Raw genomic sequence first — 14,788 nt, 5'->3', positions numbered from 1 at the left:
GATTTGTGGGTGTGTGAGCCACTGCAGAAATGGTGTTTTAGAGAATGCATGGAACCAGTATCTCAGATGAAAATTCGGTGAGGTGTAGAGGCAGGCATTTGAGGAATTTCAATGCACAAGAGACAGGATGTGGGAAAGGAGGAGGAGGAGGAGCGCGGCTAAAGAGCCTGGTGTTTTTAATCACAGTCCTCCCGTGTCAGAGGCCCCGGCGCTGCTCGGGAAGCAGAGGGGAATGGAACCGTAATTATGTGCGGCGGGCACTGCGGTCCCAACGTTAATGACGCAAGCTAGATTACAGACGGTTATCGGGAGCAACCCATCCCCTTTACCACCCACTGTACTACTCACCCTCACTCGCGGAGGAAAAATACTCTGAGAATAACAGCATCAGGTTTCATCGTCAAATTCAAGGACTTTTCAAACTACGTATTTTTTGAGTGGAAATGACAGACCAGTGATCATCATAAGGGGTTTACTCATGGTTAATTTGTATTTATATAGCCACATTTTTTAAATGACCAATTTGACCAAAAAGAGGCTTTAAAATTATACCCATACAGAGGATGTAATGAATTTAAGTCGTTTAGGAAAGAGATTTAGAGTGTATTGGTAAATTGTATTTTGAGAAATAAGTAATTATATGCGTTCATATAATTGTTTTGACAACTGCTGTATCGAGCTTTAAAAATGTTTTCTTTTTTTTTGTATTGTCTTTGCCTTTTTGCCTTTATTGATTGCTGGAGATAGGCAGAACATCAGGGAAGAGAGGGGAGAACATGCAGCAAATAAATAAAAGGGGTAGTGGTCTGCATGAATGACTCATTCTAAACATGCGTTTGCTCTGCCTGGTGTGCTGCAGGTACCCCCCCTCTATCTCCATTTTTAAACTTAATGAAAAAAGCATCCTCCTGTTCTTGCCTTCATTAAATGTTTTCTATGTCTAATACAAGTTGAGCAGTTTTCTTTTTCTCCAATATCCATTTTTAAGCCAACGTGGACAAGAAATCCTTTAGAAAATATAAAAAAGGAGATTTAAACACCTACAATATTATGACAGCTAAGCAAACTCAGGGATGAGGTTTGGTAAAATTGAAAGCTCCAAAACAACTATAAAATGGCACAATTGGCGAGATTGTTCTGGCTGGAACTAAAATGCCATATTTTAATTATTTTCCATAATCCTTTCTTAAAATACCTTGACTACACAATTTGTTTTTCTAAAAATCCAGAAACAAAGATTTTCAGGGACAGTTCAAACCCAAAAGCATCCTGTCAAGCAACCAGAAGTACTGCTGAGGACTCGAAACAACACATACTTGACAGCTGGGAAGTGGATCCCTACAAAAGGAGTTGTATGTGTTTTGTCAAAGCCACATGTCGTTTTGGAGAACCCTTAGGAGACAAACCCAACTGTCCTTGCAGCTTACTCAGAGTAAAGAAGTACTTCAGGATGTTGGTGACATGTAAAAAGTGAAACCTGGCACATTAATGGCACACGCATGCAGAGGCAACACTCACCAAGAATCAAGGCTGCGAACGCACACACACACACACACATGTAAACAGACACACAAGTAGACACCTCGCATTGTGACTCAAGGCAAAGCTTGTGTGGATCAGTAAACAAACACCCTGGGAAGATAACGAACAAGCAGCTCGCTGTTTACTCAGCCAGCTTTGTTGCTACCCGACGGGACTGAGCTGCTGTGTGAGCAGTTGTGCAAATGTCTTTAAAGGTGTGTGTGCGGCCTGACTTAAACACCCTCTCCTGAATATCCCCCTCGCTGACCTGTGCTGCTGCAAGACCTCGTGGTGTGTGTTTGTGTTCTCATGCATGACCGCAAACAAATTGCTCGGGACACACAGAGATGTGTCACAATCATGTGACTGACGGACCTGATAACTGCCAACACTAGTTATGGACGTCATTACTCCGGCCAGACACACAGACACACAGACACACAGACAGACAGACAGACAGACAGACACGCACACGCACACGCACACGCACACACCACACACGCACACGCACACGCACACGCACACGCACACGCACACAGGGGGGGATGGTGCTGGGCTGAGTCAGAGAGAGATAAAAACAGGATCAAGAATGGCGTACGCAGAAAACCACATGTGTGACCACACAAAACATGAGAAGCGTAGATATGTGTGTGTGTGTGTGTGTGTGTGTGTGTGTGTCCGGCGTCCGTGTGTACAGTAACAGAGAACATGTGAGGCGCAGAAGGAGGGAGATGTGGCGAAGTGAATTGAAATAACCAGAGCCAGCGGTCTTCAGAAACCCAGCAGGAATCGCTTTCTCTAGTTTACACCTGCTGCTACACACACACACTCACACTCACACACTCACACACACACACTCACACATGAGCCAGGGCTCGCTGGCTTGGCAAGCACAATCGGGGAGGCTGTTGTTGTTGTTTTAAAGCATCGCAGCGCGTGCATAAACTCTCATAAATATTCATGCCCATGAACCTGGCCTGCTGCTTTATTCATGCTGGGTATGAGTACAAGAGTGAGAGAGATGGAGGGAGGGAGGAAGAGAGGGAGAGGAAAATGAAAGAGAGGGGGGAAAGAAAGAGAGCACAAAGCAAAAAGGCAGGGAGGAAAACAGAGGAAAACAAGGTGAGCTACTGGGAAAGAGATATACGAGGAAACGGAGAGTGTGATAGAAACCACTGCTGACTTATTTACACTCTGTGCAACACATAGCAATTAGCCCACATGAGCAGAGTGTGTGTGTGAATGTTGCTGACACACATTCATGCACACACACGTCACTTGTGAGGGTTACGCCAGTTCAGTGTGCAGTAATTACATCTGCCACTTAGGGGCAGCATCTACATAACCTTAACCCTAACCTGCCCCCCCCCACCCCACCTCCCAAACACACACCTCTCCCTGCGGGGTGGAGGTGTAACACTAGAGCAAGGGAAGGTGGGGTGAGGTAACCTAAAGCAAGACTGCACCTTTTCAACTCTTCCTCAGTAAGGCTGTGACTCTGCTCACCTCTGTGGAGGGTGCTCGGTGGATTGCAGCGCTTTACATTTTAATTATTGGTCGTCTCCATATTCATGCACCAATGCGTGGGCAGGTAAGGGTGAGGTGTCTTTCTGGAGGACACTTGAACAAGATGTCTGTATAATAGCCAGATAAAGACTTAAAGGGGAAATACATTCCAGAACCAGAAAGAATTTGATTATTTATTCAAACATGTTTTCCAGCAATTTAGTACTGCGCTTCCATAAAGTGTACGGACCTATGAGAGACACATTTCAAACAGCAGAGGCCTAGAGATCTTGACATTTAGTCCTAAGTACGGGTCAAACCCTCTGTAACCTACATTTACCAAATGCGACCCATAACATATTTTTGTTAGACCCTCTCTGACCCGTGTTGACAAACTGAGTCTCCCTGACCTTTAGCTGCCAGCACTCTTTGTCACAATGGCGTCTGACAATTTCTAGAACTTTCTGGAAGTTTAACATTCACACCCAACTCACACCATGATAAGCCAGCTGTGTGGAGGTGAGAAAGTTCTCTCTCAGGCGTCCTTTTTTAATCCTTTCACAACTTTCTATGTGAACAATCATGATGAACAATGTCTTCCAGGTGAGTCTGTGCAATATTACCCCCAATTTTTTAATTGACAAAGCGTCTCATTCTCTTAAATCTTTTTGAAAAACCTTCCTGTGTAGATGTTCGGCTAATGTATAAAAACGCTCTGATTTGAGCTGTGGTCTTTATGTGAACTAAACAATCAGCGTCATCATTTACATTTAATATTAATTAATTGCAACTATCTGTCTACCTTTCTCCATTCCCCGATTATTTTTTTCCTCATGTCCTGTTACTCAATCTGACTTTTTTAGGTATTAATATATTTGGCAGGTAACTTTTCTAGTTCCCTTGTGTTTCAGTAAGGTCAGGAGCAAAACAGACGGGCACCTCAGCTCCAAAATTTAAACACGTACGCATACTCACGCACCCACATTTAAATAAACATGCACACACACACACAGTGGGAAGCGTAGGTGTCACAAGGTCAGATTGCTCCCCGCTGTTTGACACCTAACAGCGTGCGAGCATAAAAACTAATCCCGCGCACACACTAATCCTCACGATTGTGTGTATGCGTGTGCATGCCTTGAGTGTGTGTTGATACATCCGACAATGGGACAAAGCTTTACCTTTCGTCTCTCTCTCTCCGGGTTGAAGGTTCCCAACCATGACTGCATCTGTGCATAAAAGACACAAAATGGGAAGAAAAGGTGAGGGCAGTTACTTTGAACAACAACAACAAGCAGAATAGCAATATGATCATTTAAATATGTTGTTTTTTCCTAGAGAGTTTCCTGAGGTCTAGAGGTGAACAAATATGACATTGGCTATCACTCCAATGCTGAATCCCTCCACCTTATTACACATCCCTGCAAAAATGGCCTAATTCACAGCAGAGTGCAGAGCTTAGATGCAGAGGGGAGCACTTAGACAGCTCCCAGCATCTCACAAGAAGAGGGTACTGATCAGCTTCAGCGCACACAATATGACATGAGGAAGAAGATGAAAAGGCAAAAGGGTGCGGAGAAAAGAGGGACCTTTTTTGAAGAAGTGTTAAAGAAAAAGGAAAAAGTGGAGCAAACATGGCAGATCTGAGATCTCCGGAGAGAACGTGGGAACACTTTTCGCTCTTCCTCTGTCTCCTCTCTCAGGGGAATGCAGGGAAAATGTCAACAGCCACGCACAGGAAAATAGACACACACTCACACGCACGCACGCACACACCCGGGCGTGCACAAGACTAGGACTGGTAATGGTGGGATAGGGGCGGGGGGGGGGCCGTAGGAAACCAGAGGGTTTATGTAACCCAAGACTTCATAGACAAATCTCTGGAGGCCCAGAGCTTCACACACAAAAAGAGGCAGCTTTGCACTAACAGCTCCTCTGTTCTGCAATTTATTAACTCAATGTTGCCATGGTTTCACCGCACTGACGTGATTGTCATTGTAAATCTATGCGTGACCGTGGTGTGCTTGTGCAGTGCAAGAAAAAAAACAGCCATTTGGTCATTAAATTAGTTCCAGAGCACCACCTCCCATCCAAATGAACAACCACCGCTAAGAGGAATATAAATCAGGCTTCGGCCAGGTCTCCAGTGTGAGTACCTGCCGTTGGTTGCAATCTCTTTTAAGGATGTGCCACCTAAAGTTGAGCAATTCAGACAGAAAGTATTGATGCGTGAGGCTTAGGCAGGAAGGATGTACAAATCACATTCATAAAACAAACACAGCACCACACACTCAGACCTCTCTGTCGCGCCTGATAATGACTCATTAGTTTTCAAATCCTCTAGTTAGTATGAGCTCACACTGTCCCTCAGAATGTGTCCGTGTTCCTCTAAATAATCCTGTTGTAAACAGCTTGGATTTGGTAAACTAATGAGGTACGGAGTAGTTTTCCTACCCCTATCCTCCCCCTCTCCCCCGCCTGTCTCTGGAAAGCGGAGAAACTGCTCCGTCCAGCTCACATCGCGCCTCTCTTCACTCTGCCTCCTCGGCTTCATCCCTTTTCCCGATGCGGCGCCACCTACCCTGCTTCCAAAGCTTTTGAAACTCTTTCAAGTGAGACAGCCTGCAGCTGAAAAGAGATAAGGCTTGAGCTCTTCATAAATATGATAGAGAAAGCAAAACGGCAGACTGAAGAGGGGGAAGAGGCACGGAAGGAAAATTATTGGGAACGGGAAACTGAGGGAGGATAGAGACAGAGACAGATGGAGCTGGAAAGGAAAAGAGAGGCAGAGGAAACAAGAAAGGTGGGAAACAGAGATACAGAGAGACAGGAGGATGAGGGAGAGAAGGCTGAATACTGTGAGCTGAATGAGTTATGAGATGTAGGTGGCAACGCGGCTACATTCAATTCATCCTCTTTATCACATTCATGATAAAGAGCTGCGTAGTCTCTTTCCCCTTCCCCTCAGCTACCTGAAGTCATGTGTCTGCAGCGCGGCTAATCTGTCACACCCACTCATCGCTGTCTCTCCAGACCAAATAAACAATACTTACATGCACGATTTTAATTTATTGTGAGACTGTGGTGAGTTTTACCTGATTATCCATTACTTTTTTTGGTATATCAAAAACCCACAGACATATTGTTGGAGCACGAGTCAGCCAGCACCTTTCCGCTGGCAGTACGGCCACACTGTGGTGTGTGTTGTCAGATGAGGGGAATGAAAGATATGCAATATTTTAGGAATGCTCCCTCTTGGCTTTCTACTGTGCCCTTACAATTGAAAATAACACAGAGCTATGAAGAGGAGAGGAGGTAAAGCAATAATTAAATTCATTATCGACACAAATGTACTTTTATGAGAAGTTGGAATAAGTGAAAGGTGGATATTTGGTTAAAAAATGTAAGCCAGCTATAGAGTTTCAATTTGACTTTGATGCACCCCTTTGAGATGAATTAAATAGAGTACATTTGAGTAAATAAGGAGCAATAACTATGATTCAGAGTCTCAGCCAGGACTGTGTCCACCACCATTTTAACATGCAGAAGGTAGCTCGCAATGCAAACATTTGCAACAATGAGAGCTCACAGAGTAAACCAAAACAAAGAACAAAGAAGTTCATATTACAACACACACAGAGAAAGAGTGACTTCATTGTCTAACCAAGTAGACATTACTCCACAATATATTTACATTGCATATACAGTGTAGATGTTTTCTATTATAGTAATCTTCTGAGTGTGAAATAATAGAGCTTCCAAATGATTATTGACTATCAGAGTTGCACTGTTTCTTCTTCCATGCATGGACAAATTGTCCACTAAAGCCCACTCCCAACCATAACATTATATATCAAACACAGAAAATGTTTTCAAGGGATTTTTCTTGACTCTTGTGAAAACACACAAACATCAAACCTGTCCGAGCAATCAGAAATGTCAGCATGTGCTAATGTCACATTTCTAAAAGGTCACAATGCACTTGGATTCAGTTCAACTGCCAGTGTTTTTGGACGGCTACTGACTGCACGCATGTTGAGCACTCACCCTCGCATTGGCCACGCAGATTATCCTGGCGTAGCAGCAGATCATCAGGAAGATGAGGCTGAACAACGGCACGTACCATCTGCAAACGAACAAACACGAGCAGGTCGTAAATGAGCAATACATACAGTGAACCCTAACCCATACAGTGTTATTACAAGAACGTTTGATTTACTGTGGCTTCCTTATAGTCTTGGATCAGGAGGAGTAAGAGAAGGTTTTTGATAACTGTTTTAGAATAAAGAAAATGTCAAATGACGAAAAAAAACTGGATTTAATTTGTTTCTTAGCCACGAGTAGAGTGTCATATACCCTAATGGAATTTACACTGTGATAGGATGTAATAACATACTAGGTGTCCAATGTTTAAATATTAGCGCTGTCTAAACCGATTATAGATACAAAAACATTTAATAAGATTTCCTCTGCGGCAATGCAATCTGAGAAGGGCGTTATTGTTAGATATGATTTGGTTTGGACCTGGACCAAAGCAAATTCAGATGTTTATGCAAAACCCTTAGCTTTTATATTATCTTGTATCTTGATTTTAAACATGAATCATTCCTCATTTCATGCACTCATGCCACAAGCACCCATTAAGGAATGTTTATATAAAGGTTAGACTGTTCAGACGGTGTAATCTTTGCAACATTTTCCTAAATAGCTGATTAATAGATGACACATAGTTTGTGCATATACAGCAAAGAGTAGAACAGGCCTGACTCAGCACACGGATCGTGCTGCTCATAGTTTCAGTGAGCAGATAGAGAGGCACACAAAGAACAAAAGATAATGCCAGTCAAGTCACAACACCGGAAATGCGTGACATTCCTACGGGATGAAGGGTTGACAATCGAGAGAGGCGCGGCGGGGAATAACATGTCAGGTATTTCTAAGCGAATGAAAGCGAGCGAGACGAGCGAGGAAAACAGTGGAGATGGATTTGTTGGAATGGCAGCCTTGTGTTATGCAACCTCTTGGGAGGTGATGTAAGCTCGGAGGAGTTTCAACCTCTCCCTGTTATCATGAAACGGGCCTTTGTCTCCCTTTGATAGACAGGTTCCTGGCCACGACGTCTCTGTTCAGCCTCAGTAACTCTGAGCAGTCGGGACCAAAGACCTCCAGAGCACCTGGCACTGGCAGGGATGCGCCGGCCAAATGCACCTACGTGATAATCATATTATATTATGCAGAGGGAGGACATCAAGAGTTACCACGGGCTTGAACATGACCCGGAGGAAAACAACTGAAATTCAAAGCAGAGAGAGTGAATCTGCGTCTGACCCATAAATACAGGCACACATGCTTCCAAAAGGAAAATGGATTGGGAATAAATGTCCAACACTCTGCTGAAAAGTCCTTGACACGTGTGCTATAAACGGCAACTTTAAGCAGGATAAAAAAAAATGCAAATAGTGGGTCCTTGGCCTAATTTAACTTCGTCCACACTTGTTTTTCAAGCCTGGGGGTCCAGAAAATCCTGTGTGGAATTAAACTTTTTATTGGCAGGGGATTCTGAGATGGTAGGCGTTTGTTTCACAGCAGAAAACACGGAGAGGGAAAAGGCTGCTTTACACATCGTGTTTCTTTATGTCTTGTAGGGAACATCTATATACAAAGAACACCCTCTTTGAACATGTGTGTATGTGCGCGTCCACGCAGGTTCAATAATGGCACGGGACAATGATGAAAGCGTTTCAGGGGAGACCTGCGCGAGCGTCACCTCAGTGTGATTTAATAACCCAGCTCTCCGGAATAAACAGGGTCCAATTACGCCAGCGCACGTCCCGTTAATGATGGAGAGACGAGGTGGGGGGTGGGGGGGGGGGGGGGGGGTAGGGCGGGCTGGTGGAGAGGAGAAAGGAGGGGGTGGCCTTTTTAACGATAGTGTGGGGGGGCTGCGAGGAAGAGAGAATGACGGGCGGCAGCTACAAAGTGCTCTAATTAGCATGATAATGATCTGCCATTAGAGTCCGCTGTGCTCTACAGCTGAGCACTACCCAGAGAGAGAGAGAGAGCGAGAGGGGGAGAAAGAGAAAGAGCGGAGGGGAGAGAAGACTCTGAGTGGGCAGGGGAGGATAAAAGTGAAGACAAGAATAGAGGTGAGGATGGAAAAGGTGGATGTATGACAGCAGATTGTGGGTCAGGACCAGGAAGAACAAAAATAAGAAAGAAGCATCGGGTGATTAAAAGACGGGGAGAGGGATAAGTTCGCAGTGAGAATGAAAAGGAAAAGCAGGCTGCAGCCAGGAGAACGACTATAGGGAAAGACGGAAAGAGGGATTTCAAGAGTGAGCAAAGGATGGAAGCCTGAAACTGTCAGGAAGAAAGATCGTCACAAACAGATTCAATTTCTCTGCCTCGGCCTGGCCCTCCCTCCAGCAGCACTCTGAAGGGAAGAATGAGGCCTGGATGAAAGCAGCTTTAATTGAAGTGCTAGTCGGAGAAGAGAGAACTATAGGGACCCGACTGTGCGGGTTAGTGCTCAACTTTGACAAACAAGATCCTACTGCTGAGAGAAAGATCACGATCTACCTGTTCAACCACTCAGACAGGGAGGACACAAGCCGAGGGAGAGACAGGGAGGAGGAGGCACAACGGCCAGGAAGAGCAGGTATAGGGCGTCGCCACATGCACTAATGGAAAAGTTAAAAGGAAAATAGATTATAGCCATGCTAGTGACTCCGTGAGGGTGTAGTCTGGAGTTAAATGTTAGTTTTAAAAGGCTCACAATTGCAGTTTTACAGAGTTTACGAATTGCTTTGGTATGCAGTCCAAAAACAGGATACAAGGCAGTATAAACAGCACAGCAGAAAGCTAAACAGTAAAGGCAAGACAAAAAAGGTTGTTTATCAGGTATAATGTTTCACCCGAGTAGTGTTTTTGCATGCTTTTATTAGCTGTTGAGCACTTAACGCTAAGTACAGCTGCGACTGACAAAAATATCAATTGTTTTGTCGATATTTTGTTATAAATATAGAAAAAGTTAAGAATTTAACCTGGTGATTGCACTGATTGAAAAGGTCAAGGATCACCGAAGTTATTACAATCTATTCTGAGAGGAATATAAATGTGTGACCCAAATTTCATGGCAATCCATCTATTCCTGTCACCTCTCTACTTTGAATTATCTAGTAAAAAGCTTGAAATTCCCCAAAACATTTTTAAGATATAGCCAATGGTAACCATGAATCTAATCTAAAAGTACAGAAAGTAGTGTCAGTCTATTTTATAATGTTTCATTCTTCCTCTAGGCAAAATTAATATATGTAATACATGTCATGGCAATCCATCGAATTGTTGCAAAGATATGCAACTAAAACATTTTTTTGACGTGTTCAGTACTACATGAGTTTTACCTTTACCCATGGATGCAAAATAAGAACGGATTATATGATTATATGAATACTTTCGTGACGTTTCGCTCTCTCAAAAGTTGGGCCATTTTGTCTTCATGCGCCAATGAGCAACTCTCATAGGAATGAACGAGGCCCCGCCTCCCACGCTGTATCCAGTTCTTATTATACATCCATTGACGCTTTCACACCGGAGTACTTTTCCCAGGAATAGTTCCGATAATTCCTGGGATTTTGCGTTCACACCAAAAAGATCTGGAACTAGAACTTTTTTTTGCGAACCTTTTCACCCCTTTTTAGGAGAGAGAAAAAGGTTCCAATTTCTGATTGGCTGGGCGAATTGCAAACCACGCCCCGTAAAACTCTGAAAGGTTTTTGTGAAGCCGCCATTTTATTTGCTCGCATTAGCATTATTAGCATTAGCATTAGCCCAGCACACCAACGGAGAGAGACTAACTTATGGCAACACAAAATAAAACATGGGAGCGGTGGAGTGAAGTTGGCGCTTCTGGCGATTTACTCGGAAGACGCTACCCATCAGCTTCTACTGAAGCCAGTCCCCAACTCCGGGGAACTCCGGGACTTCGGGTGGCAGTATACGCCGTGAAGTTGTTTGCGGCCTGCCAGTAAACCCAAAGCAGAAGAAGAAGAAGTGACGTCAGCGGCTTCATTTGCCTAATCCTCCCTCAGGGACTTATTCCGGTGTGAACGCGATCTACTAGGACAGTTCCCAGGGACTAAAGAGTTCTGGGGGGACGAAGTACCGCAAAGTACTTGGCGTGAAAGCGGCTATTGTGGTGAGCGTTATTTGGTCAGTTTTTCGTTGCTGTGTCTGACTGCGGCCCATAATACACACCGATGGGGACCTCTGAGAGCAGTGACTCAGCTACGCTCGAGTGCTTCCAATTGCTGACTCAACCCCTGAAATTCTGCACCTCCGTCACTAAAACGCTGTCCTCTGCTTTTCATTCTCCTTCCTCTTTCATCCCCTCTAACAGCGTCCTCCTCCTCCGAGCCTCCCCCGCCTGCTCTGTCCTGTCTGCGCTGCTTCGCTGAACTCTGATGAAGACACACTACGGGGCGTGGGCAGAGACGAGGGCAATCTATTTCTCTCACTCTCACTCTCCTTCCCGTGCTGCCATGCCGCCCCTCTTCCCTTCCCCTGCTGAGTAATACCCTGTGTCTCTAACTGTACCCCGTATGTCTCCCTCCCACCCTTTCCACTTTTCACCTTTAATACTCAAACCTCTCCTGTGCTTTACCCAGCGAGCTGTCAGCAGGGTGTGTGTGTGAGTGAAAGTGTTTTTCCTTGACGGGCTCTGCCTTGGCCTCTAATCTCTCATCTGGTTTGATGTAATTAGAGCTAATGAAGATTCCCTGATCCTCTGAGCGACTCGTCCCCCCGGGCCACGACAGCGTGGAAAACTAGAAAGAGCCGGGAAGCAGAGGAGCGCTGATAAAAGAGACACAGGCTCGTTTAGCGCAGCTGATAGCTATGTGTTGTTCGGCATGTGTGTGTGTTTGTCTGTGCAAGTCTGTCTGTGTGTGTGCATGCTTATTTGTTTAGAAAGATTGATTCCCTGCTGATGCTGCGAGCAGCAGCGCGATTACCTTGGCTCATAGCGAAGTGTTGTTGTGTGCGTGTGTGTGTGCGTTAGTGTGTGTATGTGGCTAAGCGTCTGTGCTGGGGGATTGGCAGAGTCTTTGCAGACTTAGGGCCAGTTGCAGAAAGCAGTAGACAGGCATAATCCTTCATAGCCGTCCTAAACACTTAAATACACAGTGTAGCAACTCCCCTAAATCTGACAAGGCAGAGGCAGGCACATCCACATGTGCGCACACACACACACACACACACACAAACACACACACATCTTGGCCTTACACCAAGTGGGAAAAAACCCTGCAGGCTCCCCTGACATGCAACCCTTCACATTTCCCCGCAGAGACAGCCCTCCCGCCGCCCCCTCTTCCCCATCACCCCCAGTGGGGGAAGCTTTGATGCCGGCGCTGAAAGGGTCTACTTACATCCCAAATCTCCAGGCTACGTGATCGTCTGTGATCCAGCTGGGGGAAGAGAGAGAGAGAGAGAGAGAGAGAGAGAGAGTGGTGAGGGGGTTACAAAGGAAAGGGAGAGCGTGAGCGGAAGACAGACTTGTGTGACTGCGGAGGGGGAAACTGTGCAGCTGTAGCTATTAATAAGCCGCGAGTGGAAAGAGAGAGCCGAGCCCGGAGATTAAGACTGTCCCAATTCTCATTCCGCTGGCCTGGCCTCTTCCCCTATCCCTCACCCCTTTGACTTCCCTCTAAACAAATGATGCCTTTCCTATTCACAAAAAGAAGCTGGGAGTGTTTTACTGTTCAAAGATATTCTGATAATTGCCAATTTTGATCACATAAAATCTTATGAGAGAAGAAGCCTGTCTGGAGCTGGACTGAGGCCAGTAATGTGGCCCTCTTTGAAAGGAAATATATTTAACAGCAAATCTGCTGTGGCAGGCTGAAGAAACGTAAAAACTAAGCTGCAGCTGGACGCTGGGCTGTACTCACCACCAGGCTCCCGCGGGGCCGTAGTATCCCTTCAGCAGCGGCAAAGAGGCCATGACTAGAGGCACCCCCCACGCCATCAGATGGTACAACCTGATAAAAGACAGACATTTATTTCGTTATAGGCGCAGAGAACAGGGAGCTTCGCAGAGAGAAAAAAAAAAAAACGACTAAATCAATTATTTTCTTCAGTTCATCCCTTTGTTGCCACCGACATCAGGGTCATTTTTCAGGTGCAGACAAATGCCTATACAGCCAGAGTGCCAATTACTCATGGTAATTTAAACCATAATTACTCTCAGTGTTGCGGAAAAGATGATTCGCAGAGATATGTCTGCATAAAAACCACAAGCAGGATGTGGAGTCTCACTCAAGAGGGGCTAGTGACAAAAATATATGTAGTCAAAGCTGGATAGACTTCATCGCCCATGTATAAAGAAAATGGTTAATAAGAGAGAGGCTCTGACTGGATGTCAATTAAAAAACGATAGGATCTCTAAGAAGTTTGAAAAATCTCAATCACTGAACTCTGTGTGTGTCAGTGTCAGACAGATGAGGTGTGCGCTCCAGTGTCTTGGGCGTAGGTGTGGGCGTCGATATTTTATAGAGCGTATAGCGTCGCCCGGTCAATAGAGGGAAGTCCTCGATGACTTGTTCCAAGTGTGGTCAATCGAGCGGTGGCGACACGGCTGACACACTCTCAATCCCTCTCGGCTTGTGCGGCACAGACACACACACACACACTCTCACTCTGATTACACTGGGTGACACTGTATCTCCCCTCTCTGCCCTCAGCTGATGGACAGCAGTGTGAGAGTGTGTGGGAGGTGGTGGAGAAAGGGAGACGTCTGGAGGTTTAAAAAGGGCAGAATAGTGGGTGGGAAAGACACATATGAAATGTAAAGCTCCAAAGAGAGAGGGAGAGAGTTTGGATCCTACACAAGAGGGGGTGTGAGAGAAAAGAAAACAAGGGAGCACGAAAAAAGGGGAAATGGTGGGAAAAGCGAAAGAGACACAGACAAAGAGAGAGAAAGTGTGTGTGGTGGTGGGAGGAGAGATATAAATGGTAAAATCAGTCCTGCCAGTCGGTGGTGTGATGATTGGTGCAAGGGGGGGGGGCTTGTCAGGAAATCAATGTCGAGAGCCGGCAGCCCCGCAGACACACACAGGCGCACTGCAGCTCACACACCACACACTCGCAGCGCTTTGAGAGGGAGATGACGAGGTCCGGAGCTGCGCTCAACATGGGCTTAATGAGGCACAGCAGGGCCGCTCTGTGCTCTGCTCTGCTCTTCACACACACACCTTCTCACACACACACACCTTCACACACACACACACACGCCTTCTCACACACCTTCACACACACACACACACACACACCTTCACACACACACACACACACACACACACACACACACACACACAACACACACACACACACACACACACACACACACACACACACACACACCACACACACACACACACACACACACACACACACACACACACACACACACACACACACACACACACACACACACACACACACACACACACACACACACACACACATCTCTCTCTCAGGGCTCAATCTCATTCCTCACAGCCTCACACCACTTCTTCTTTGCCTGAATCTGTCCTTCAAACACACACGCACAAACACACTACCCATCCTCTCTTGCATCCACTTCAATCACGCTTAGATCATCAAGCCTCCGTTCCCCATCTCCTCTGGCCATTTCTTCATTCATAAACCATCACACTGCGCCATCAGTGTGTGTGTGTGTGTGTGTGTGTGTGTGTGTGTG

The 14,788-nt window shown here is 45.6% G+C and overlaps 1 protein-coding gene across 1 annotated transcript in view; it reads right to left on the bottom strand.

Annotated features, from left to right (window-relative positions):
- The window catches only part of si:dkey-100n23.5 (cyclic AMP receptor-like protein A), a 50,247-nt gene that overhangs the window by 24,696 nt on the left and 10,763 nt on the right, over positions 1-14,788 (bottom strand). The window contains exons 7-10 of the mRNA XM_034128575.1: positions 12,978-13,067; positions 12,456-12,494; positions 7,075-7,153; positions 4,209-4,256 (exon numbers count right to left, since the gene is read on the bottom strand). Of these exons, the coding sequence (XP_033984466.1) occupies positions 4,209-4,256; positions 7,075-7,153; positions 12,456-12,494; positions 12,978-13,067 (256 nt within the window). The remainder of the gene's footprint in view (positions 1-4,208; positions 4,257-7,074; positions 7,154-12,455; positions 12,495-12,977; positions 13,068-14,788) is intronic.

The sequence above is a fragment of the Trematomus bernacchii genome, unplaced genomic scaffold, assembly GCF_902827165.1.
Source record: "Trematomus bernacchii unplaced genomic scaffold, fTreBer1.1, whole genome shotgun sequence".
Classification (NCBI taxonomy): Eukaryota; Metazoa; Chordata; class Actinopteri; order Perciformes; family Nototheniidae; genus Trematomus; species Trematomus bernacchii.
This window is presented reverse-complemented; position numbering and strand designations above follow the sequence as displayed.